Genomic DNA, 27,810 nt, shown 5'->3' on the forward strand with positions numbered 1-27,810 from the left:
CAGTGGACATTTGTCTCACCAATTTTAATGCCCCAGTTCCCTACTCCAGATCAGATAGGTCCTGTCCTTCCATCCAATCCTACCTGCTGCTTACTCTGGGAGGAAGAATTTGTGCCATAAAGAAATGCTTCTCATACTTTAACGTGCATGGGGATCAACTGGGGGGTCTTGTTAAAATACAGATTCTGATGCGGTAGGTCTGGTAGGGGACCTGAGAGTCTGCCCTTCTAACTAGTTTCTAGGTGCTTCTGGTCCACAAACCACACTTAGAGTAGGAAGGCCATAAACCACCCTGGGCCTATGGCAGGTGCTTCTCAAGCTTGTCTGCACATTAAAACCACCTGGGGATCTTTTAAAAATTCTGGCGCCCAGGCAACACCTGAAATCAATTAAATCCTAATCTCTGGGGATGGGACACAGGTATTTTTTAGAAGTTTTCCCGGGGGTTCCAATGTGCAGACAAGTTTGGGAACCACTGGCTTACATGAAGATGGCTCAAAAAATATACGTGGGCTAAGTTCATGTTTGCCTGCAAATCATGACGAACTAACTGTCTAAGTTGAAGGAATAAATGTTTGAGCTCTCTGCCTACTTCTAAAGTTTTTTGGGTTTTCATCTGTGTTTACAAAGATGCTTTGCAGGTAGGCATATGAATTGATGAATTCATGTGCATGGAAGTGACTCATTCACTCCTAGAATGCTGGAGCAGGAAAGGCCCTAAGAAATCCTCTACCCTAACCCTCATTTTGCAGAGAAGGAACCTGAAGCTCAGAGAGGTGAAGTGACTTTTTCTAGGCCACACAGGAAACCAGCGGAAGAGCCAGGATTAGAACGCTTGATCACCGATCCCCTATGCTGTCAGTCCCCACACTACAGACTACATTTTAATCTAGTTCATAGGTGTTAGAACCACTGTGGATTCCCTTTTTAGGAAATCAGTTAATATTATCTCCTGGCCTGGAAAAGGTAATGAGCTACACGTGACCTGAATTCCAAACCTCGGTTTTGTTATCTATTTGTGGGATTCAGAGCAAATTGCTCTATGCACTTCGGTAACGATATCATTATAAAATTGTAGTGTTGGATGGGAGCTTGGAGATGAATTCTTCCAAACTTCTCCTTGTGCAGATGAGGCTGATGAAGGCCAGAACAGGTCTGTCACCTTTCCCAGGTCACACAGCAACTTAGGTCAGGACCAGAACCCACTTTCTTTCCACTCTACCTCACGTGCCTCCCATCCTATCTCGAAAGGGTAATGAATGTGATTGTGCTTTGACGAGTGAAATAGTGACATCAATGAAAGGTGCTACTGTTCTTCTGTATAATCCTCATACTCCAATTTCTCTATAATTTAGAAAAGTCAGGCTGAAGTCTGGCACTTGAGGCTACGTGGGGCCAAAGGTGTAGTAGATATGAAAAAAAACCAAAACAAAACAAAAAAAACAAACAAAACCCAGTCTATTTCTGAGTTACAAATTTCTTCCAAACAACCATGTTATCAGCCCTTCAAGGGAGGAGAGAATGAAGTTCATTGTTACAACTAGTATTATTACAAGGATATGGCAGGTTGATTAGGTTTCTGATGCTCAAAGAACACTGAGAAGGACTACGTGGGGAGCTCAGTCAACGAAAGGCAGGGCTTCCAACCAACGCACCTTTTGCCTTTTTACCTGGACACACCTTGCAGCACTTTCCATCTATTTTTTGAGGATACTTGCAGGGGTACCGGTTGGGGCAGTGGATTTTCTTACACTCTTGCTTGGTGACATTGCAAGTGCACAGCACACACTCCACAATGCCAAATGCCCGGAGATTGGGGTGCCAGGACTCGCCATGGGAGTAAGTCTTTCCATTGGAAACACACACTGGAAGAGAACACAGGGCTGGAAATTAAAGGCTAGGGTGCTGAAACGGGCCCCTGTGCTCAGAACCCAAGCCCTGAACCCCTTCAGACATCAAGCATCCTTTGTCCTTTCCATGGCCGTGGACGTGTACAGAGCAGTCTCCGTCACCACAAAAATCCCCATCCTGGTTCCTATTCTACCATTAGCAACCATTCAGGTGCTTCAGCAGCGACTTCTGGATGCTCACAAGTGCCTGGCACCTTGTGAGCAGTTGATAAATATTTCTTAAAAATGGAGGAATGTACTAGTGCATGAGAGCAGGGTTCCATCTGTCCTGGGTATCTCTGTGATAAGGAACCTCTAAGAGATTGTAGTGTTAATCCCTGCAGTTTCATAAAAGATGTACGTGGCTCGAGCGGATATGCTTCTTGGCATGAAAATCCCCCAGAGAGCTTGGCTGCCCAGGGAGGCTCGATGAAGAAGCTACCGCTCTTCCCAAAGGGCCAATTTCTTCCAGATCCTGAAGCAAATCAAATGCTATGGAGAGTCTGATTCACCAACACAGATGGGTATGGAGGTAATGGCACCTGCCTACTCTTTGGCGTGGGGAGGAAGGCGCTAAAATGAGATGAAGAGGGAAAGGATTGTGAAAGGTAGCTTTTCGTGCCTCTACACTTTGGGCAGTGTCCTCTGGCCCCTGTCTCACAGTGGCTACAGGGGTCCAGCAACAGTGGTCTCCCGTTTCCTGAGCCGGAAGTGAAGTCACTGGCTCCGCGTTTTGTGAGGGGCCTTGCAGGAGCAAGCATCTGAAGAGCTGCAGGCTCGGGGAGGGGGGAGTTGTGGGGGTGGCTATGAAGGGAAGGGGCGACGGGAACATCCTCCAATGCAGACCAACCAAAACATGCCCAGCTCCTCCCGTAAGGCATAGAGCCGAACTCCAGGATTAAGAACTATACAGGGCTGGGAGCGGGGAGGGCGGAGAATAGGCTCTCTCCCTTTTTGAAAGTGCCGAGACATTCTGGAGATTTTAAAGCCATGACTGGGACTGGGTGTGTTTCTCATTATTCCCATCACCTCATCATACCCAGGGAGACCTGTCGGCATCCCAATCAACAACATCTCTAGGGTGGGTTGTATCACTTAAGGCGGGGCTAGGGTGGGAGAAGTAGCCCCACTTGGGGCGTTTCTAGGAATTGGCTGATTTGGCCGCAAGACAATGGCCTCAGAAGGATGAATCATTGGGCTATTTCTTTCTCCTCAAGTCCACTGGGTCACATTAGGAAATATGGATGATGTTGGCTGCCTTTTCCTGTCCTTTGCAAAAACTGCTAGAGTACTGGGCACTCTAGCAGGGTCCATCCGTGCAAAGATTTCCAAGAACACAGGCACCCAAACCAGAGAAGCTCCCCACCTTCCGGAGAGATGGAACAGGGACTTGACGTGTGGACTGTGAGGCTCAGGACTGTGGACGGAATCCCAGGACAAGGTATGCCGGATGTGTCATTCTGTCTCCTGCCCTCATCTCTCCTGTCATCTCCAGAGACCGTGACACTGCCTTCTAGACAATGTGGTCAAGTGGGTACATTGTCTGCTTCATGCCAACGGATGCTGGACTCAAGTTCAAAATGGTGGAGTCCTATCGCTTCTCTTCTTTGACTCAAGCAGAGGACCAAGCACACGTGTCTCAGAGGAGCATGCTGTTAGCAGGAACACTAAGGAGAAGGGCGGGCAGGACCCCCGTGCTATATAGCTAGGTTCCCTTTCCCCTAAGTATTGGGACTAAGGGGACAATCTAGACCGGGTGAGAGTCTACATTCTGAGATGTAGTAACAGGAGATCAACCCTCTAGAGGGAAACACAGCCTTCTCCCCACTAACAAACTCTCAAGATGATTTTGAATCATCCAGCTGGGCGTTGTGGGTTGGGGGTGGGGGCAAGTGATTCTCCAGTGAACTATAATAGAAAGGTCAGGAAAGAACTGCTACATCCAAATCAATGGGAGCAATGAAAAAATGTAAACCAGCTGAGCCTTTTGTAGGACACAGAGAAAATCAAGGGATGAGCCTCTGCCCTGAAATGAAGAGGCCTGTGGAAATTATGGGATTTAAGATTTTCAAAGTCCATTTCCCCACAGGATTTTTTTTAGGCTTTGAAATACTCCTCCTCATTTCATAAATTCATATGAGGATGCCTTGGACTTCAAAAATAATATGCTTCAAATCAAACCCAGATCGATAGTAAATATTTCCAATTCTTATGATATATCGCCATTTTTTTTAATCAAGACTTTTATTTTGCATGTTCCTCTTTTAAGCCTGTTAGTTTCAAAAGCGATTCAACGTTTTTTATCTGTAATCTGAAATTTACATCTAACTAGTAACAGCTGTGATCAACTCGCTTTGGTTTGACCAGCTTTGTTGAGATTTATAGTAGGAGTTCTTTGTAACGGATTGTTTTTCACCCGTGTTATTCAATCATTTGGTTTAATAATTTATTACTTTTAACCCATTCAGAGAACTGGCTTTGATTTGTTTTTCCTTTAAAGGAAACAAAACATGTTTGTGGTTTCGTAAAAAGGAACCAGCTGAGCTCTTGCTCTGAAGAGCTGGTTGACACGATGCCTAAAAAAAGTAAGAAGCAGTCAATTGTTTGATTGAATTTCTGCCCCCCCCCCCAACCCCCACTACTGGGGTGGGGGTGGAGGCCAGGGAACTCTGAGCAGGAAGGACCTGGCCACGGACGTGTGTGGGTGCCTGCTGTAGCCAGCTGGTCGGCTGAGTGGGCTGCATATCTGTATTAACCTGATCAGTCCTCCTGGTGCTCAGCCAGGAGGTTTCTGGATTTCTTACTGGATTACTCATTTCCAATGACAATCTCCTCATATGAATTAGAATCTCCGAGCGTGGGGCCCGGAATATGTACCTTTAGCAAGAGGCCCGGGGAGAGCCTTGGGTGCACTGCAGTGTGAGAACTGCTACTTCGAACGTATGGGGCTAAGAGCTTCATTCGGCACTGAGTCCCTGTGAATATTGGGTGCCCAAGTGACAGCACACAAGTTCTCTTCTGTTAAGGATCCAAGGAACTTTCCCAAATGACCTGCAACCCCCCAGGGCAACAGAAAATGCCGGAGGCTGCATTAAGCTCACGGCTTTCTTTTGTCCTAAGTAAGGGCAGGTATACCTGAAATCTAAACTAAGCTCTCTGGGCTGCCTTTAGGGAAGTCCTAACAGTCAGCTGGAGTTGCTTGTCCACACACACGCTTTGAGGCCTGATGGGAAGTCATCCTCATGTGAATGTGTGATATGCATGGGAGACAGGGCCCTTCCCAGGCCCAGCCATCCAAAGAAGGGGACTGTGGACGTGGCCCAAAACGAGAGTGTCCCTTACCTTGTCCGTGCTTGTGTTTGTTGTTGATGACAATTTGCACAATGGTGCCCGATGCTTGCTGGGAATCCATGAGAGCTCCTCGGTGGCTTCTGGCCCCGGGAAAGCGGGGCAGACCTCCAGCCTGTCGGCTTGGTGGGGGGTCATAGTGAGATCGGTGGTAAGAATGTCTCTGTAAAGTGACAAGGACAAACTCAGTCCCCCAGATCCACCAGCGAGAAGGCCCAAGTGGACTTAAACACACTTAGAAGCCATGTGATGACCTCAAGCGATGAGCTCGGATCTTAAATTAACCACATGTCCGCCTACACCAGTGGAGACATACGGTTGCACCTGAAGCAAGAGTAGCCTTGACAACATGCTGAGATTTTTCTCTCTGCTTGCAGAAGACTGGACTAGTTTCACCTGAGGGAGCAAACAGCCCAAAAGGGTAAACAAAACGTCCTTAGCTGCTCCCAAGGAGCCATTTGCAACTCTTCAGGAGCCTTAACCTTACGAGTTAAGGGAGTGGCCTGCAGCCGGAGCCTGAAGGAGACAAAGTGGGAAATGGTGTACAAATTAGGAAGACAAAGAGAACTTTCCAGTCATGGGGAATGTGTGAACTGGGTGGGCCATGAAGGGTGGAGAGGCTTTTCACAGGCAGAGTTGGTGAGGAATATTCCAGGTAGCGATTTCCAAGTTGAGAACGTGTAGCAGAGAACATAGAGTCCAAAAATGGGAACCGCTAAAGGATTACATTCCAAATTTGGGTTGCAGCCAGATCATGGAGGACTTTAAATGACAGGCTGAGGGGTGAGGACTTTATTTGGTAGGCAACAGAGGTGAGGGTGTGGAAGCCTTCGATGGATTTTTTTTTTTTTGAAGCAGGGAAATAATCAGAATCAGAACTGTGTCTCCAAGCACTGATACCTGATTATATATACGGTGCGCTGGATGGAATGAAGAGACGGGATAGGCCAGATGAGAGGCACGGAGACTCAAAATGCAGCCAATGGCATGAGGTCACAGAGCAGGGTACAGACACCCTAGACATTGCATAAAAGAACTGACCGTGTAGGACAGTACCAGAATGTCAGCCAGAGGGGAGGACTTTGTTTTGCTCACTGCTATGCCTCCAGTGCCCCAAAGAGCATCCAGTGTCTAGAAGGTGCTCATTAGACACTTGAAGGAACAGATGAATGAATGAATGAATGAAAGAAAGCTGTCGTCCCCAATGAAAGCTTAGAGTCTTGTACTACAAATAATGCAATCATTCCTCTGTCAGCAAGGCTTCGACACATGATGTGCCCACTATTCTCCCAGGAGCTGAGGGAGAGTGAAGGCAGAGGAGGATGGAATGAATGAAGGCTAGAACCTAAGGCAAAAAGCCAAATAACATTGTGTTTTAGAGGCAACTGTTTGGGATAAAGGAGGGGAGACCCGTGAGTAATTTCACAGGCAATTAAAAAGGAAGATCCTTATGTTCAGTGTTAGATATAGCAGGGGATCTTGGGAAGGTAGTTATGGGATCCCCTAACCCCAGCATCCCATAAAACATTTATTACAGTTATGGTCCATAGATACACATGTTGCAAATTTAGCTTTGAGAATTAGTATTAACTCTCTTGTGGGGGGAGGCACCGGTGGGAGAAGGGGAGAGAGAATAGGAGTCAGAGTAAGAGAAAGAGAACATGATTCCCTAAATCTAAGAAGCATCCACGCTGGTGCATTGCTATAAAAACTCACGCAAGTAAGAATTTGCATCAACTTATTATCATGTACACAGATGGGATTTTCAGCGCAAATATTTTTCGTTCCCACAATGGCTCAGATGTCTTTTTCACTCACATTCCACAAAGACCATTACAGAGCATTCTGTCCTTTCTGGAGTTTGGCAAAGTTTTGCCAAAGGAACACAGAGAGGACAGTCTGGCTGGTGGGTACCCTGATGCTAAAAGGAGGGAGTCCCACAGAGCTAGAATTGGAGAGAGGAGGTCGCTAACCCAGGATGAGTTGCAAGTACAACAATTTCTGTGATTCATGAGGGTGAGAACAAAATGAAATGCTGGCCTTGGGTGCCAGGGACTCAGACCCTGGACATATAGTAAGAGACAAAAACATTCTACACCGACCAAACAGACTCAAGGATTTTGATCAGCCCCCCATAACCTTGCCTTGTTAAAGTCTTGCGTTTTTCAGAGAAACTGAGGCTAGACAGGAGAGGGGTTTTATTTAGGGTGACCATGAAGTTGCAGTTTTTGGAGATGGCAGGAGAGGAGGAGAGAGGAGGATGAACAGGAGGAGGAAGAAAGGAAGGAGAAAGTGGGAGAAGGAACGTGTGGTCAAGCCCAGTGGTCTGCAAACATTTGGCTGAAAGCTGCTCTGAAGAAAATATCCAAGTCTGCTCAGATAGCAAATTCGGCGACAGTGGTCACAACCTGGGGGTGGAGGATGGTGAAGTGTGATTTTGATTTGAGGGTCATGGCTCTTTTATAGAGGTTGTTCCCCTAAACAGGCAAACGAGGGGCACCTGGGTGGCTCAGTCAGTTGAGCGACTTTGGCTCAGGTCATGATCTCAGGGTTCGTGAGTTCGAACCCTGTGTCAGGCTCTGTGCTGACAGCTTAGAGCCTGGAACCTGCTTCCGATTCCGTGTCTCCCTCTCTCTCTCTCTCTCTCTCTGCCCCTATCCTGCTCGTACTCTCTCTCTCTCTCTCTCTCTCTCTCTCTCTCTCTCTCTCAAAAATAAATAAACACTAAAAAAAAAAAATAAACAAGCAAATGAAAGAGGTTTACCAGGGACCATTCTGACCTTGTAACTTATAGCAAGACAGGAAAAGGCATTAACACCTTGGAGTCGTAAATGAAATTGGAGTTTATCTTAAAAACAAGCTGTGAATAGCCTGCTCAAGAGAAGAGGTCAAGACTTGTTAGGTAGAAATGGCCATATAGCTATACTTTGTTTTATTCTGCTCAATATTTTCGTATTATTTTATTTCCTGACTCAAAGTGCCGATAACTAAGGCTTTTGAAGTGGTTCCCACACAGTTCTTTTCTGATGGTGGAAAATCTCCATTATTGTCGAAAGTTCCCCAGGAATCTCTTCCTTACTTGTTCTAAGGTCTAATATGGGTTTTACTGGCAGAGACGGGAAAACAGGACAGTTCCGAGAGAGCCCTCCAAGTGCCTTCATGGCTGTGAGTCTAAAGTTATCATGAAATATAGTTTAACTTAAAGACTGTCTTCAGAATGTGTCATAATCCACACAACCTTGAGTGCCTGTATCTTCATCACTGGAACCCTGGGACCATCCCTGTCTGGGAGACACTTGGGCCAGTTTCCTTTCCCACCCACCATTCTGACAATAGGAATGAGACGTGGATTTTTATCTGTTGCCTATTGTTTCTATCTCTAAATCTTTCACTTTTCGAGTGGTAAGTCTCTGAGTAATCTATCAGGGGCAAAATCAAGACGTTGGCTGTTGTCCAAAACAAAATTGTGCTTGCTTTCATGTTTTGGCTTTCCACCCTGTGTCTACTTCTCCCTCCCTATAACACACGCGCGCACACACACACACACACACACACACACACACACCCCGCTACGGTACTAGGACCAGTGCATGTGAAATTATGATCTGGAAACCGAACCGAAACCATTTCAGATTTTGACAAAGGAGGTGCAATTGAGGCACTGGTTCCTCCTGTGCACTTCGTAAAACTTGGGAAACTGATGGATTGCAACCCATGTGGCAAAATGAAGCAAACCTCTGTGTTTCTATCGAACTGACGTTTGGATGGTTCCCTGTGAATAGGGACGGTCCATTAAAGTGACAGTCTGCTGAACTGGCAACGTCCTGTGAGGCCTGCCTTTTGTGATCCCATAGAGAAAGCTGAGCCTGCACAGGATATTCAGAAGGCGTTCTCCTACCTTCTGATTTTTGGCTGCTCGAGGGCCAGCAACAAGTGTGAAGCATCTTTGATGTGGGACAAATGCCTGTGCGTTCACGTTCATGAAAAGCCCCTCCCACACATTTCACCTCACCTTCTACACCCATTCACTCAACACGGATTTATTGGGTGCCTACTATGTGCCAGGTACATATTCTTCTATTACTACAGATGCTATTTATTACTGCAAATCCTATCCCACAATATCTACCCCTTTTAGAACAAAGGAAAATATTTATTTATAATAAAGTGGAACCATCTGGACATTTTGGTCTACTAGGCCCAAATGTTTATTTCTAAAGATAGGTCTTGAACTCCTTTGAAAATCAATAACAATTTCAAGGCCCTGCATTCTGTACCTGACCTCTTTTGCTACAGGAAGTACGGGATCAAGTTCAGCCCTATCACCAGCAGTTTAGGAAAAAAGACAAGAGGGAAAGGCCAGGGTAGAGTTGGAGGCAGCATAAAATATGGGGGCGAGAAGAAGGGCTAATTAATGGCATTCCCAGCAGGATCACCGAGCTGGCCACAGACGCTTAGCTTTGGGGACCAAGGCACCCAGTTTAAGGTATCTCAGGGCCAAATTTGGTTAGAATACCATCTGGTTGACAGCCACAGATTTAGTCATTCTCAACTTTCTACCGCAATAAAAAAAATGAGCCCTGAGACAAAGAGGAAATTCACAACACAAAAAATGGAGACTGGTATCATCTCCTGTCCAGATCTGAGAGGAATCTGATTTACTATAAAGCAGATAGAGCTAGATGGAGAAAATCTTTTTTTTCTTTCTTTCTTTTTTTTAAAGTTGGTATTTAAACTCCAGTCAGTGAGCATACAGTGTAAGATTAGTTTCAGGTGCACAATCTAGTGATCGAACACTTCCATACACCATTCTGTGCTCATCCCAAGTGCCCTCCTTAATCCCCATCCATCTATTTCACTTACCTTCAGGCTCCATATTAACCTGGGAACTGGGAGGCCCATTCTCTCTCACAGGAGTGTCGCTTTCTTTGAGACACCCGGTATTCTCTGCCCCACCCACAATCCTTGTACACTCATTCAGAAACAGCAACGTCTAGAAAATAATACGACTACAGAATAAAGCCAACGGCCATCACTTCAACTCATTGCTGAGGGTGTTGGCCAGCTGGATGTTGGCAAGTCGAGAGTGGTGCGTGTGATGACCAGGAAACATGGCCTCAGCAACACTGAGATGTTTATAGTGGCCATTTTATTATGTCCCCACCAACACCTTCCTTACACCCTCCGGATGTATCCTAGGGCTTGCCCTGTAATTCCCTAGACTCTTGTCTTCTATAAAATGCTGGTTGAGAAATAATTCCACGGGTTTAAAAAAATCATTTAAATGTTTTATCCTGCAGGGGCGCCTGGGTGGCTCAGTCGGTTAGGTGTCTGACTCTTGATTTTGGCTCAGGTCACGATCTCACGGTTCATGAGTTTGAGTCCTGTGTTGGGCTCTGAGCTGGCGGTGCAGGGCTTGCCTGGGATTCTCTCTCTCCCTCTCTCTCTGCCCTTCCCCCACTTGCACCCTCTCTCTCGCTCTCTCTCTCTCAATAAACAAATAAATACATAAACATTCAAAAAATAAATGTTATATATTGCAAAGCAAATCGATGCTCATTGAAAAACAGCCAGTGATACAGAAAAGATCAAGTGAAAAATCCAACGCTCCCTGTCCTCCTGCCCAACTTCCACCCCTCTGGGATTCCACTCTTGACGTTTTGGTTTAGGACCTCCCAGACCTTTTCATGTGTATGTACACATGCACACACTCAATGTTTACATAAAGAGATGCTAGTGTAAGTTGTGTCCTGTACCTTGCTTTGTTTACATAATATATGTTGGGGATCTCTCCACCTTGGTCCATTTCGATGCCTTGCACTCTTTTTAACAACAGTACCATGTGCCATAGATGGGGTGTGTTTAACCAAGCCCTTATTGCTCATGGTTAGGTTGCTGCCCCGTTTATTTTGCTCTTATGAAAATAATACTGCACTGAATGCCCCGTGCACTTTTTCTGTACGGGGGTTCGATGAATGCCCATTTATGTGCCATGAATGCCTTTGTACATTTTGCGTGCTTTTATAAGTCCTTCAACAGGATAGATTCCTTGAACTGGAACATCTTTCCAGATTTTAAGAATTTTGAGGTATTTACGCTGTACTTGACCATATGTTTTTTTTTTAATTTGATGTTTTACTTATTTTTGAGAGAGAGAGAGAGAGAGAGAGAGAGAATACGAGTAGGGGAGGGGCGGAGAGAAAGGGAAACACATAATCCAAAGCAGGCTCCAGGCTCTGAGCTGTCAGCACAGAGCCCGACGCGGGGCTTGAACTCAAGAGCTAAGAGATCATAACTTGAGCTGAAGTTGGATGCTCAGCTGACGGAGCCACCCAGGAGCCCTGGCCCCCCTGGCCATATGTTTTTTAGAGAGGGATTGCATTTTGTTAATTACTTCAAAATACAAAGGGAGAAGAGATACTGTTGCTATACATAAAGAGGCTTTTTATGAGGTTAGCACTAAGCATGGGAATGAGATATTGTAGGGTGGGGAAGGAATATCCAGCCTGCTACCTTTGCTCTCCTTCAGCTGTAAACCTAAGGCTTCAGAGAGGGTTTGTGGAGATGCGTTTACAGTACCCCTGTCAAAAGGATGGGAGGACCTACCTTACAATTCCACAGAAGGTTCTCACTATTGAGGACAGAAGTAGTGACCTGCCTTCTTTCCAGAAGGCAGAGATTTGCCAAGCCATCCTGAAAGTCTACCAGCTTCTGATCTAAGTAAGGGGTACCTACGGGCGGGGGCTATGATTTCCTTATGCACATGTCCTGGCCCCGGTTACCAATCGTGCAGTGTACTTAAATGGTAATAGGTTGGTGATAATGCCAATTAATTTTCTGAGGAAAGGAAAGAGAAATGGTGTTAGAAATGGGCCCTTTTATGGAGTTGCTGGGATAACAGCCATGGAGAGAGGAAAGTTTGGCTTGGTGCTGTGGAGTGTTGAATTATTTGAGCTATTCACACTTACTGCTTCTCTGTTGGCAGGTTGCCGGAAGATATCACCATCAGAATGTTCCCACGACAATTCTCCATCCCCTGTTTATTACAAAATAAGAAAAGAATCATACAAACATAGAAGGGAAAACCATCACCCTTGTGACCTAGCAACATTTTTGGTTCTATGATCCCAAATTTCTCCAGACAGCTTGACCGTTGTTAAGATGGCTGTCCTTCAAAAAGTGAGCCCGGAAGATTTCTCTCTGGGTGTGCCTCAGTTTTCAAAGCAGCTCTGAAGAAAGCTGCCACCTTCTAAAAGATTCCACCCATCACCATTGTATAAGATTTGGGAAACAAAAGGGAAAAAATCACTTTCCGCTGTGATACAGCCATCAGCTTCCCTTTTGATTATTTTCTTTCCGTGGCAGTTAACTTTTTTGCAGGTCATGTGTAATCTGTGTTTAAACTACCCTTAAAAATGAGAGTTTTGAGGATGTGGTCTGTCATAATTGGTTAAATTTTCCATTGTGTCTCTGAGTAGGTATGACCTGGTCCGAAAGTTAAGGTAAAGCTTGCGGTGGTTGGAGTGTTTACATAACCAGTATCCAAGATGTACTTCTCTACCATTGCCTAAGATACCTTCCTCTAGGTCTCTGTGTCCACTCTTTGAATAGTGAACCCTTATCACTGCCATCTTCCAGAGTAACTGCTTTTGGGAGGAAGATCTTACTTTTAGCCTTGAGAACAACAAACACAGCACAAGATGGTGATATTCCTCAGCCAAAGAAAGATCACGAACAACAGGACAATTTCCAAGGATATTCCCTTGTTTTATCTATGACCAAACAAGCCAATGGGAAGAGCTTGGTCTGACTATTAGCATCAGATCAACCATATATTTCATGGGATAATAAGAAACACCCCAAAGTATCAGCATTAAGAATTTTCTATTTTAATTTATCCCCCAAGGTTTCAAAACCCATGGCTACATAGTAACATGTTACTAGTTCAAGGATGTGATAGTACTATGAGGGAAAATTGGCTGTTAGGACTTGAAAAAGACTTCGAAATTCCTTTGATAGCAATATTATCATCAGGTAGTGACATATAACAAAATTATGGCTTTAGTCCCTTCATGATTTAAAGATCATCTTATGGAAAAAAAATTATGAATTGTCAAGATTTAACTCTGGTTACTAGATTAATCATAGTGTAACTTTATCATTCTGTGATCAAAACCCTCAATGCGTTCCCATCCGAGACTGGATATAATTAGCGCCCCCCCTCATCTTTATGAGTACCTGCCTCTTCCCGAACTGTCTCAGCTACTCTACTAGGAGAACCCTTTGACCCCTTTGCTCTTTATGGAAAATGTGGCTCCTATTCTTGCTTCCATGCATTCGCTCATGTTCTTCTTCTGAAATTATCTTCCCATCTCCCACACCCATACCTCCCGTACAGCTATGCAAACAATTTAAGTTCTTCCTCCTGTACAACATCTTCCTCAAGCGCTCTTACATATTTCTGGTTGCCTAAAGGACTTAGCATCCCGTAGTCTTAGTTTTTTTTTGTCCACCTGCTCCATTTCACAGATGGAGAAAGGCTCAGAGAGGGCAAGCAGCCATTCACAGTCACATAATGAGTTGATGAGCATTAACACCCCAAACCCCAGATTTCCTGGCTTCCAAATAAGCGCATCCATTCTGTAAGGGCAGGATTTTTTATTCGTGTTATCCATGGCTGTATCACCATCATCTATAACAGTGCCTGACACATAGTAGTCACTCAATAAAATACTTGCCAAATGATGGAATTGAGAGGCCCTCTCTAACAACATATTGAAAATTTCAACGCTCCTCTGATAGTTCTTATCTGCCATCTTGGCCTTTTCTTTTTAGCACTTAACACTATCTTACGGTTTATACAGTTTGTTTGTTTAATTTTCTGCTCTCTCCACTAGAATTCTCCTATGAGAACAAGGATTTTTGTCTATCGTGTTCACTGATATAACCCCAGCACCTAGAACAGCACTGGGCACATGGTACTCATTCGATATTTCTTGAATGAATGAACATTAAAACAATGTACAGTATCCTCTGTTGTAAAATATTTTCTGAGTCTTCCTTGTCCCTCTGAAGAGACCATAAATCCCTTGAAACTAGGGACCATGTCTTAGACATTCCCCTGTGTTGCCTAGATCACTGGTTTTCAAAGTGTGGTCTCTGGAGCAGCAGCAGCATCATTACCTGGGAACTTGTCAGAAATGCAAAATGTGGGACCCCATCCCAGACCTACTAAGCCACTCTGGGGTGGGAGGGCAATGATATCGGTTTTGACAAGCCCTCCCGGGGATTCGGAAGTGTGCAAGAATTTGAAAATATTTGGCCTGGAGCACTTAGCATGTTCCTGGGTACACATCAGGTGCTCAGTATATGTACTGAATTAAACTGCAATCAAAAATACAGAATTAAGTAGTTGGCCAATAGTAAATTCGCTTCTTCCTGGTTATTCCAAGTCTGAGTAAAGAAGGCAGACAAAGACTGCATCCAGACTATGTGGAAACCCTGACTGACCCTGAAAGAGTGAAGATGATTTCACCTTTGTTTACATCTAGAAAATAATGCCCAAAAGTCAGTTAATATGTATTGGATGCTTCTTGGGTGGAAAGCCTGATACTAAGGAAGAAGGTGGAGAGAAATCAGGCTGGGCCCTTGCCCTCAAGATCTTTACAACATGTTTGGAGGTGACAGAAAGTCAGCACAGGAAACAGCCTAACACACGCGCACACACACACACGCAGAGTAACAACTGGAAATACAAATGAACCTATGTGCTAGGGAGATACTGAATAGGTGAGTGATCAGTAAGATAGAATTGTGTAAAACTTCCCAAAAGGATTAGTCATGTTTTTAGAAGTAGATGCTACAGGGCAAAAAAACATGGTGACGTGGACAGCGGGTGGCTCAACTGAAAGGAATGGCATTTGCAAAGGGGCAGAGCTTTGGAAACAGTAAGTAACATACTGGAGACAGCCAGCAAGGTGTGGCTTGAGTAAAAAGTTCCGATGTGAAACAAGAGAAATGAGGATGGTGGGGAGAAAGAAAGGAAGAAGGAAGTGGAGGGGGGTAGTGGGTGAAGAGGAGAGGGCAGGAAAGAAACAGGAGGGGAGGGAGACTGGTTGTTGAGGTATATAAGGCTGGTAAATAATTGCTTTGTAGACTTCAGAAAGAGGTCGAAGAATTCACATTTTAGCCTGTTACCAATTTTTATGTAGAGGTTCCTGCAGTAAAAATGGTGTTTGTGGAAGCTTCTCCTGACAATCGAGTGTCACCTAGTTGGGGAGCAACTGGAATCTGAGAAACCAACCAAGAGGCGGTTCTACTAATATGTGACAGGCCCTGAGAATCTATAAAATAATGGAGAAGGGGCAAATAAGACTACTTCAGATAAAAAGGAAATGTTAAGATCCCAATGGGAGATTTGGTAATGGAAGAGGTTGGCAAAGGAGAAAACAACATAAAATGACGCTAGGGTTGCAAATCTGGACAGCTGGGAAATGACACTGCCTTTGACAGAGACTGAGTGAGGATGAACTTCAATTTACTTGTTCCGCTTCTGCTGGCAGTTGTGGGTCCAAGCAATGTCCTTGATGAAACCGGATGAAAATATGGGACCAGAGAGAAGACTGGAAACCAGAAGAGATTCCCCAGCAAACAGCTGAACAAAATGTAAAAGTTATAGGATGTATTTTCAAGCCTAATCTAAGGACCCCGAAGAGAATAAATGAGAAAAGAAAAAAGGATAGAGTTGCTCTCTGCATCAAATGGCGTTTGTAAACCTAGATTTAATGATTGGTATTGACACGGAACATATACTTAGCATGACCTTCTGAGAAGTTCAATTTATCGCATTTATACCCTAGAGTGTTCAAAGGGCTTTTAGATAGTGTCTTGAAATACTTATAGTCCAGTCAGAATCTTGAAGCATATAGTCCCTGTTAAGTGAGCAGAGAAACAAGCCAGGATCAAGCATGGAGGCTTGATGTAGAGGTTCCTACAAGCACGGGGCTTTAGCATGAACTTGTGTAACACCCTGTAACACAAGTTCAAGAAGAAAGTGTCGCAACACCTAAGCATTTAATGGCAAACAGGCATGTGCGCCTAAATCTGAATTATTTCACTTCACAAAAAACTACTGGAGCCATTACTTCTGTACACACACACACACACACACACCCTCAAGTATGAATGACTACTAGTTTTATGGCTTTGAGCTTTCAAAGTCATCCAAATGGTATTCTCTAAGCTGGAATGTTCTGTAAGTAAGAAGTTATTCCATATAATTTGGACCATATCTAAATTGGAAGAATCTTCTTAGATGTTCCATTTAGTACACCTTTAAGTGATTCTCTAGACCTGGGCAAAGTCTGTCCAGATAGCTGATAACAGGCATGTTCATTTACCATCTCAGAAATACCTAAGAGACAAAATACATACAAGAAAAAAAGGAAGCTGCACTACCCTAAAACCTGTTCCTTTGCTTTTTTTTTTTTTTTTTTTTTTTCTGATTCACCGGGCAAATTATCTTCCCTAAGAGGGAGATGCTTTTTTCCATCAAAGCTTTATTTTTAAAAAAAGCACCAAAAAACCCCCCAAAACAGTGATTCTAATGGAGACAGATGGATTCTAGTTAATTCCGAGAAGCAACAAGATGTAATTTTAACCAATTTTTAAAACCAAAATGAAAAACAACTCTAGTGTACCGTATGTCAAACAATATTCGTTTAACCTTAAAAGCCACATGTGTTGTTTATTCAAACCTCAATTATATTCTGAGTGGTACCCTATGGAGCTCAAATGGCTTTCTGATAATTGGAGAAATGGAGAACAAGCATTTGAAAAATGGTCAAGAGCTAAGCTAAAATTCAGACTGTTTATAACTCCCACTGCTTCCATTAAACTCCAGTTGGCTTGAGTAGGGTCACAGAAGTAAACCGTGTCCTCTTAGAAGGACTAAGTGTACAGCAAGATTATTAGATGTCCATGAAGATAAGCCTCAGAAAGCAAAACTACGCCAGCATGTGGCCGCTTCTGAACCACACACAACATCATAAACCGCATGCTTATAGGCCCCGATTTATCTGGGACAACCCAGTTTCATGCCTCTTTTTCTGCCAGGCAAAAGTAGTAAGACTACACTCTCACTTTCAGAAGTGTCTTGATTTGGATGCTAGGTTACAAAGTTGCTCTAATCGTAAGGCGCACAGAAATGAAATGAATTCCTGAGATGGAGGGATGGGAGTGATCACTGTGACCAGGGAAAGCGATCTCTGCACTTTCAGAGGAACACGTCCTAATCAGCGGAATCAGGGCACACAGTTAAAGGGCTTCTGAGGGACAGCGAGAGAGGGCAGAGAGGAAGACACTGATCGTGAAATCTCCACCTACTATGTGCCACGTTCTGGGATGGGCCACTTTATAGCCAGTAGACAATACCCAAGCGGCAGATGAAAGACAGAGTGGAAACAGCTGACTTGGGGGCCTCTGCCAAACATCCAATTCTACAAATTCTGTTGAGAGGGAGCAAGCGGGCTGAAATTTGAGCGCAGCTTTAAAGAACTGGGGTATAAGGATTCTCCGCTGGTAGACGTTTGAGCTAACAAGAATGATATACAGTACTTCCAGGAGTCCTCTAGTGTCTTGTGGATAGTCAGGTTTTCTAGAAAATACTCCACTGTCAAATAAAGCACTTCATTGTTTGGGCTGTCCGTCGATACAAGCTCTTAGCATTTTAAAGTATCTGCTTGAGAAATGTTAAGACACAGACAAGGGGGACCTCCTGCCAGGAGTAGCCAGCCAAATCTGAAGAGGAATACAAAAGCATTTATCCAGAAAACTCAGAAATATATATATATATTTTTTAAAAAAAGACCATTATGAGAGTTGCATGTGCTTGCAAGAGGAAATCATGGGAGAGAGAAGAGAGAAGCTATTAGCGAGATGGTAAACAGAGCCCACACTCTGCTCTTCCAATGGTGCTGTGGATAAATAATTCAAGTTTATTATAATAAGGGTCTCTGAGGGGCCTCTGGGTGGCTCAGTGGTTAAGCGTCTGACTTTGGCTCAGGTCATGATCTCGTGGTTCATGGGTTCCTGCCCTGTGTTGGGCTCTGGGCTGACAGCTCAGAGCCTGGAGCCTGCTTCGGATTCTGTGTCTCCCTCTTGCTCTGCCCCTCCCCTATTCGTGCTCTCTCTCTCTCTCTCAAAAATAAATAAACATTAAAAAATGTTTTTTTTTTAATGAAGTGGGGTCTTTGAGTCGTCACAATAAATCTGCTGGAAGTGTTATCATATCTGGCCCCTGGGGAGCAGAGCTGTCACGAAGTCTGTTCCTCCCAGTAGCCTCAGAGTTCAGACTCCCCAAAGTTTCTCTACATTCCCAAGTTGAGAGGTGACACAGCAGTCATGGCTGAGAGAACAACCCAAGCCAGACTGCCTGGGTCTGGATCCTGGCTCTGCCCCTTCTTGCCTGTGCAGCTTTGGGCAAGTGATGAACCTCTCTGAGCCTCAGTTTGCTTACTGCTAAAATGGAGACAATAATGCCTACCCAGGGTGGGGGGTATGTGTGAGGATGAAAAGAATTCGTATGCACAAAGAGCTGAGAACCGTGCCTGGCACACCAAGTGCTACGTGTCAGTTTTATTCCCCTTCTTCTTCCCATCCTTTCGTCCTCCTCAAGAGTAGTTTACCTATGGGGAAAACCCCACCTCAGAGACTCCCATGAGCCTGCGAGGTACCTAACAAGGAAAGGGTCCAGATTAAACAAACAAATGAAACCTAGCAGTAAGGGAAACATTTATGCCTGTACACATTTAAGAGAAATGATTTAAGGGAATCATTTCATGTCTAAATCACTCCACTTTGAAAGCCAGGATCCTGGATACAGGAAAAAAAAATAGCCACAGAGATTCTTTTAGCTCATGGCTTCTGAACTGGTTTAGATGGTCTCATAATTGTGCTAGCCCTGTCCTCATTTTCATCATTTTCAAAGATGCGCTTGGGTTTGAATGCGATCCTGTATTCTCTCTTGGCTTCAAATGAGACTGACGAGGACAGATATCTGCTTCACTGGGAGACAGTGAAATTTGTAGTCATAAAGTGGAGTGACAAAAGTCCAAGTACCCAAAGAAAGAGAGTCCTGTGCTACCGCATCCATAAATGGAAAAGAGCATGTGGATGGAAAACAGAAGCCCAGGAATCCATCAACATTTGCTGCTGGTCAACCTGGGAATGACTGGAAAGCAGTCGTAAGTTCTTAACAGTTGTCAGATAGTTGCTCTTCTTGCTCCTGTTAATCAATGAATCAGACTCATTTCTATAAATACCAGGGTCTTGGCTCATGAAGAGTGTTCCAATGAGAATAATGGATACACATGGCCATGGGTTTCTGGGCAATCATGGCGTCCTGTGAAGTGCTTCAAAGGACAGGGCTGAAGGCAGAGTGGTTTTAACCCGGGAAGAAATACTTGCTCCGAAATGCTTCACGGGGAATTCCTTATTTTTACTGTAGAACCAGACTCCTATACATATGAATAACCCTCCAATCCCAGAGTAGGATGGGGCATTGATTCCACACAACCAATTAGGAATCAGGGCTGTTCATTAAGCTCAGTATGAAAATCACTGCTGTCCCATACACTGTCTACAGGGCTTTCTATCTAAGAAGACACACTCTACACATAAGAGACATGCTAAGAAGGAACACAATGACCGCAGAGGGGATGGAGTCCTGGGAGTGTCAGCAAACTCATAAAGATGAATTCTGAGCACAGAGTATGGAGAGAGAACCAAACACAACCTAGGAAACTTCCATGGCAAAAGAAAGCTTCCAGCAGGGATTTGGAAGAAGAGAGGAAGGCAAAGGGTGGGAGAGCTCTAAGGTGGTCCTTTCTTTATGAACTTGAACAGTTCACCTGAAGACAGGGCTAACTAATGGTGGTCAGACTCTTCTGTAGCTCTGAGAAGATCGGAGTGTTTCAATGCATATTGAAGTTTAGGTGAGAGAACCCCAACCCGAAATCATCTAGGACTGAGTTCACTTTTATTTATTTTTTTGAGAAGTGTGTCTCGTTAATGATGTTTCCTTCCTATCGTCATGACCTGGAGATGCTAGTGTTCTGCAGAAAATGTGGACTAAATCAGAAACAACACTAAAGGATCTATATTTGGAGCTGCTGTTATTTTTTTTCCAGTTTTGTTTGACTTGGCAAACTTTGACAACTTGGGTAGATTTGTACCATGTTCAAAAAAATGGACTATATCTCCCACCACTGCCCTCAAGATTTCTGGGTTCCAGCCAAGATGGCATCTCAGTTGTGACTCTGCTGCTCTTTTGGAAAGAGAAATTGAGAGTCTCACGTAAAATGGCAGTTGTCTTGGGCACCGACAAATTGCCTTTAAATAGTTGCTTTCGGTTTCAGTCACCTCAAGGGAGCTTGTAGAAATGGTTCAACTTCATAAGAAGAGATTCCATTTTCTCCTTGGACTCTTTAGAAGTGTGTTGGATAAATGAGCTTGGGTCAAGGAAGTTGCAAGTTCAGCCATCTGTCCTGCCTCCCTAGCTAGGACTGCACTTGGGGAATGTTGTCAAGAGCGCCCCATAGCCGTATGTCTCTTCCTTTTTCACAAATCCACCAAAAGATATGCTTAATCCTATGCTAGGAGAAACAGAGGAATCAGGTGGTTCTTTCCCAGTTAAAGAGCCAAGACCTGTGAAATGATTAACAATCCAAGAAAACATTTTGAAATGCTGGACTCTACAAACCAGACTAAGCCCTGAAAGTGGTCCAAGAAGGGGCCCAATGACTAGAGTGATCAGGTAGGGCTCTTTGGAAGGGGTGAGCCTCTAGCTGGGATCTTGAAAGATGGGTAGGATCCCAACCCATAGAAGAGAGGAAGGAAGCTATTCCAAGCTTGTGGGGAGTAAGAGCTAGGAGAGGCACGTAACAGGAGAGAAAGTGGGAAGGAACATGGCATATTTTAGGACACAGAGAAGAGCCAGCCTAGAATAGAAGGTGTGTGTGTTGGTGTCCGAGAAATGAGGATGAGTAGTAGGTTAAGGAAAGGTCAGATTGCTTTATAGAGCGCCTTTAAAAAACAATCTGAAGGGAATTCCCAGGTAGCTCAGTCGGTTAAGCATCCAATTCTTGCTTTCGGCTCAGGTCACGACCTCACAGTTTTGTGGGTTTGAACCCCGCAGAGCCTGCTTGGAATTCTCTCTCTCCCTCACGCTCTGCCCTTCCCCCACTTGCACTGTCTCTGTCTCCCTCAAAAGAAATAAACTTAAAAAAATAAAAATACATAAAAACCATCTGAAGGATTCACCTTGGCAAATGTGGTTAAGACACGGTAGGCACTGACCAACATGATCAATAGTTGTGTAAGAAGAAAAGCCTGGGCTAGAGCATGACACACATGTACAGTGAAGAAAGAACAGTTATTCACACTCCTACAACCCAGGGTGGCTGGTTTCATGGTGGGATCAGAAGTCGGGGATCCTGGGAGGGTAAGACTACCCCTAGCTGTGTCCCTAACTTTCGAGTCAATCCTCCCTTACCCTGGGGTGCAGACAGCAAAGAGGAATATGGTGTGAGTTGAGGCTAGAGAGACCGTTCTATGCATCTTCCTTCACCTCCCTGACTAGGTCGACCCCTCTTACTTACTGCCTTTTCCAACACCTTTCTTTGTAGCACGCGGCACAGTTGTAATTTTATATTAGCTTGTGCCGTTATTTGCTAAGGTGTCTTGCCCGTTTAACTCCGCAAGGGTAGGCTCCATGTTCGTTCTGTTCTCCACTGTACCTCCAGCACCAGCACAGCGCTCGGTACTTGGCGGTTGCTCCAGAAATGTCCGCGGGATGAAAGAAAGTAGATATTTACATTCTTTAAACCTATAAAGGGAGAGGGGTGGAACAGAGGTGTTCCCCTGTGGTTGGGAGTGGGCAGGTTGAGGCCGTGATGGGGAAAGCTGAGTAGTGTGGTTACCCTCCTAGGATTATCCGCCTATGCCAATGTGCCAGGCATGTTCTCTCTGCCCCTTTACTTCCTTGAACTGGGAGAGGTCCCTTGTCAGTGTCCTATGAACGGCTCCCGCCAGGTAGTGTAAGAACTTGGGACTCTAGAGCCAGGCCGGCAAAGTTCACATTCTAGCTCTGCCACTTACTACCACGGATCCTTGGGCCAATCGCTTAACTTCTGTGACTCGGTTTCCTCATCCATACAATGGGGATAATAACTGTTTCAACTCCGTTGTGAGGGTTAAACAGGGTATTACACACATAAGGGCTTAGACCACTGCCTGGCACATAGTAAGCGCTACCTATATACACTGTCCATGCAGGCTTGGCTCTCGATGTGGCCAAGAGCCTACTCCAAAAACCTCTCCCTTGTCTAGAGTCCAAGTACACAGCCTTCCCCTTTGCCTTGGCAACATAGGCAGGAGACAGGAAGCAGTAATGATAAGCGGTAGAGGGAAACCGGGGCCGGGTTTGGGCTTGAGGCCTGCCTGCCCAGAATGTGGCAGTCGTACGATCTCCAAAGAGATTTTTCCTTCTGATAAAGTTTCCCTTAAGGTTCCAGTGGCTGGTTGCGTTCCGCTTCCAGTCCAGATGAGGTCTGCTCAAGTGCCAGCAATGACACGCCCCGTGCCAACACTCTCCTGACTGTCCTAGGCTCAGGGGCATGTCTAAATAATGGAGGCTGGGGTGGAGATTCAATCTGTGGCCGCTATCGCTATCTGACGCAGGAAAAGAGGCACACGCTAGTGTTTGGTGAGAGTACAGAGAGCCGGTTTCAATGGGGCCCTTTATATGAAGGTTTGCAGGTCCGGCACTCAAAAGGTTATTTCTTCTGCAGTATTTTGCCTGCAATTAGGGTGGCCAGCATAGGGGAGAAGCGTGTCTGCATTCTCTGCTGCACGAGTAACATGCTTATACAAGACATACCTTTATAAAACACGACATTTCGACAGAAAAAAAAAATAACGAGGTGCTTCAAAAATGAGGACTTCAAAGGAGATTCAATCACATTATATACAACTGAAAGATGTAAAGAAATTAAAGGCTGAGAAAAAGGCATCAATTTTATGGAAGTGTAGGATTCAGTCTTCATAGGGCAAGACGAAAGAGAATGACTTATTCAGGCTGCAGAAGAGACGGCAGAGAAAGAACTTCATGAACCGTCAGTTGTGTGAAGGGACAACACGTGATCGGTAATACCTTGCTTTTATGTGTTGCTTCTGAGGACATGAGAAAAGAAATGTAAATTGTGATGAGAGAAGTGTTCAGCAGATGGGGACTCTGTGAACAGAGATTAAGCAAATAAAGAGGCAAGACTATCAGACACAGAGGGGAGGGTGTAGACAACTCTCCCCCCTCCAAGATCTCCAGGTCATCTCAGTTACTTTTTACAGCCTTTCCATGGGTGATAGATATTACATATCTCCATTTTCAGAGCTGAAAAGAAAACAAGGCTGTATGTGGGCCAGCAGCTTGCCCGAGGTAACACCACGAGTAGGTGAAACCGGAGTAAAAGCATATCTGTGTCCTTCTGACTTCAGAGCCTATGTCCTCTGTGCCACGTTGTCTCTCAGATGCAAAATATGTCTGGTGGCAGTTTCCTTTATTTTATTAATTGTCCTTCAGTGTAGATTTGTCATTGTAGCCTTTGCCCCAAACAAAATAACCTCAGCCTGACAACTGGACCGGAGCAACGAGCTGGTTATATTAGCAGCCACATGTATACCTCTGCTCTGTATGGACTCTCTTCCCTTTGGAGCAGACTCAGGTTGGGGCAAAGATGGGCAGAGAGACGAGGAACAAAATACCCTTCTTTTCTGGCTTAAATGTAATAGCTGTATTGACGTACAGACACACACACTGGGAGAGACCGCTACCGAAAGATCCAGGGCCTTACTGAAGCACAAACCAAATCAGGCTGTGACTAAATCCACACTGATTTGTGACAACCACTAAACAGAACATATTAAAAGGGATACGCAGAGGAGTGACTGGGTGGCTCAGTCCATTAAGTCTCTGACTCTTGATTTCAGCTCACGGCCATGGGATAGAGCCCCACATCGGGCCCCACATGGGACTCCATATCAGGCTCTGCATCAGGCTACATGTTGGGCTTGGAGCCTGCTTAAGATTCTCTTTCTCTGGCTTTCTCTGCCCCTCCCCACCTCAAAAAAAGAGGGGATCAGCACTCAAAACAAGGTCATTTCTTTCTAAAATAATATTACTCACAGTGTCTTGAAGTGCGACGGGGAGGAAAAACCACCTGGGGATCAGACATGACACCAGGTGATTTCCTACTGACCATGAGCCAATATATAGCCAGCACCACCAACCACTGTCAACCAGTAACTCAGAGGAAGGAAACACAACAATAATACCATATGTTCATTGCATCTAATTCAAACTATAACTTCCTGGCAATACTTCCAAGCTAGTGTGCATTTCTCTCCCTAGAGCAGTGAGGGGGAGAAAAAGATAAATCGGAAATAGTTTCTACCTTAAGGAGCTTATAATTGGTAAGGCAGATAAGACATGGGCACACATAATGGAAACCAAAAGGTAACAAAGTGATGCTACTGGAGAAGGGCCAGTTACATGTTGAGGAGTCTCAGAAAGGAAGGAGTTTTACTCCTAACGTACAGGATTTTTAAAAAGTGCTTCATGGAGGAGGGGGCAGTTAGGCTGGCCGTTGGATAAGCAGGGTTTGGGGGTGGAGAAATTAGGGATGGAGGTGGGAAGGCAAAGAAGAGAGAAAGGCCTTCCGTCTGGCATTTATCATAATGTGACCAGAGGACCGCCTGCATCAGAATTTCAGGCAGTTGCATGTGAGGTACGTCTTGAGAAACCTGTAGGATTTCCACAGGCAGAGATGGACGGAAAAGGGTTTTCCAGAAAGAGGTGGTGTTCCCTCCTCCCAGATCTTGCTGTACACGTGCAGTTGTTACCTAGGCCGCCATTTTGTTCCCCCCAGTTCCTTACCATGAACCAGCTGTCACTCGTTCACCCCAAAGTTGGTTGCCATATGACTGGAATTAGATGCTCTGACCAGAGAGTGACATTCGTTACTTTTCTATTGCTTTCAGGTCTCAGACTTCTAACAGGTTCAATTTAAGTGCACTAAGCTCAAATGTAAACCATTGTTTGGGGCCGCCTCCAGTCACCTACATGGTCTTAGGAATGGCTTCTCAAAGCACGGGGTATGGACCACCTGTCTCAGAGTGCACAGTGGGGCCTATATCTACAAGCACAATCCGGGACCCCACCCCAAAGCCACTGAATCAGAATCTCTGTAGTGGTTGTCTGGGGATCTGAAAGTTCTCCAGGTGATTCTGAAGCACACTGGAGTTGGAGAAATCTTGAGGGGGAGAGCGAAGGTACAAAGGGAAAAGAGCACAGGAACACTGTGAGTAGAACCTGAGGTACACAAATGGAAGAATGTGGGCCTCAAGGGTTTAGCTGAAGCTACAACATGGGTTGATGTGTTTTCTACTGGCAACAGGCAGCCATTCTTTTCAGTGCCAGAGTGAAGAGGGTAAGCCTGGAGCCAGACAGCCAGGACTCAAACCTTAGCTCCTTGACTCACTAGCTACATAACCTTGGACAAAGCTGTTAACCTCTCTCTGCCTCAGTTTCGTTATCCATAAAGTGGGGATACTAACCATCCTCACCACACAGTGTCCTCATGGGAGAAAATGAGTTCATATCAAGCATTTAGAACCGTGACTGGCATTTAGTAGGTACGATATGTGTCAACATAAATACTTTTTTTTTTTAAAGTAAGCTTTACACCCACCATGGGACTTGAACTCACGACCCCGAGAACAAGAGTCACATGCTCTACTGACTGAGCCAGCCAGGTGCCCCGGCACAAATACTTTTGAGTAGAGGTGTGGTATGGTTAAGGTTAGGTTTCCGGAAGATTAACCTAGCAGTAATGTATAGGAGTCAACTGCCCATCCCCTATCAGTAAATCCTATAATTTTGTCCCTCTAACTCAGTGATTCTCAACCCTGGCTACATATTAGAATCACCTCTCTTCCCCTCCACCCCCAGTCTGGACACAAATTTATCAAGGTAATTCTAATATAGACACACGGTCAAGAAGCAATGCTGTAAATATATTTCAAACTTGTCCATTTCTCATTATTGTGCCCGCACCGTATGCAAGACACTGTGCTAGGTCCTTTTCCTGCATTATTTAAACCTTACAACCCTTTGGAGGTCAGTGCTAACATTATCCTCCCTTTCAAGATTGTTAGAAAGGTTGAATGCATTGCTCAGGATTATCCAGTGAGAAAGTAGCAGGACTGGGATTAGAACCGTGGCAGCCTGGTTCCAGAGGCTCCAGTCTGAACCACTACTCTATATTGTGTCTCTAAACCAGGCATCTGCCCTCTCACACTAGACTCTCACTCCTCCACTTGCCTTCTCCCTCTCCTCTCCCCTTGCTTCATTGCTTCCCTCTTATCTAGTCTGGACACAACAGCCAATGAGATCGTTTTAAGACATCAACTGGTTCATGTAATGCCCTGCTCACAACCTTCTGATGGCTTCCCAATGTACTTAAGAACTGAAATACAAACTCCTTCCCATGGCCTTGAAAGTCCTGTGTGGTCCGACTCCTGTTCACTTCTTCAGCCTCATCTCAGGCCAGCTGACTATAATCACTGTATTCCAGCTACACTGGTCATCAGATCCTTGAATGCTTAGAGCTCTTCCTTGCTGGGGCCCTTGAATTTTCTTTTCTTTCTGCCTGGAATGCTCTTTCCCCAGGATCTTTGCATGGATGGGTCTTTTTCATCTTTCAAGTGAGAGCTTAAATGTCACCTCAGCAAGGCCTTCCCTCCCACTCAATGTAAATGCCATCCCCTCAGTCTTTTATTTGTTTTCCTCATGGCACTCACATATTTATATTTAGATTTTCACTTACTTGTTTATGATTTGTGTTCTATGGTAGAATGTGAGTTCCACAAGAGCAAAGAACATACCTTTGCTGCTATGTATGCTACATACAGTTGTAGAGGGTGTGTACTGCACAAAAGTGCTGCCGTTAAGGGGGTGCATTCACAAAGATTTTCTGGCAAATGGCAGTAAAGTGTCTTAAATAAAAGTATTCTTTTTTAAATTCGCATACAGATGCCATATAGTCTAGTGGTGCCCTGTATGTTTACTGTATTTACCAATATGTATCTAGCTTCTAGCACAGGGCTGAGCATATGGTAAGTAGATGCTCAATAAATATGTTGATTGGATGGACGGAAAGAAGACAAAATTAGAGTACTGCTAGAGAGAGCCAGAAAAGAGACAGATCAAAGACTGCTGATATAGGAATCTCAGAAGAGGGAATAAAGGAGAAATTAAAGGCGATTATGCTTGACCTTAGGAACCCAGAGTGAAAAATGGCGCTATTATCAAAGGAATGGAAACCAAATAAGAAAAAAATTGGGTTGAGAAGACACTGATGCCATTTGGGCTATAATTTGAGAAGACGATGCCTTCCATTGTGCTTTTACTGAGTTTGTCACCATTGGACGGTGGGGTTTTAAAGAATATATCTACATT

The 27,810-nt window shown here is 44.7% G+C and overlaps 1 protein-coding gene across 4 annotated transcripts in view; it reads right to left on the reverse strand.

Annotated features, from left to right (window-relative positions):
- The window catches only part of CHRDL1 (chordin like 1), a 117,990-nt gene that overhangs the window by 12,204 nt on the left and 77,976 nt on the right, over nucleotides 1-27,810 (reverse strand). For 2 of the 4 annotated variants that reach the window (XM_042974810.1, XM_042974809.1), the window contains exons 7-9: nucleotides 12,206-12,273; nucleotides 5,232-5,400; nucleotides 1,671-1,865 (exon numbers count right to left, since the gene is read on the reverse strand). In XM_042974810.1, the coding sequence (XP_042830744.1) occupies nucleotides 1,671-1,865; nucleotides 5,232-5,400; nucleotides 12,206-12,273 (432 nt within the window). Of the gene's footprint in view, nucleotides 1-1,655; nucleotides 1,866-5,231; nucleotides 5,401-12,205; nucleotides 12,274-27,810 lie in introns of all 4 variants that reach the window. The other 2 variants (XM_042974808.1, XM_042974807.1) reach the window with 1 other exon arrangement.

The sequence above is a fragment of the Panthera tigris genome, chromosome X (genome assembly GCF_018350195.1).
Source record: "Panthera tigris isolate Pti1 chromosome X, P.tigris_Pti1_mat1.1, whole genome shotgun sequence".
Lineage (NCBI taxonomy): Eukaryota > Metazoa > Chordata > Mammalia > Carnivora > Felidae > Panthera > Panthera tigris.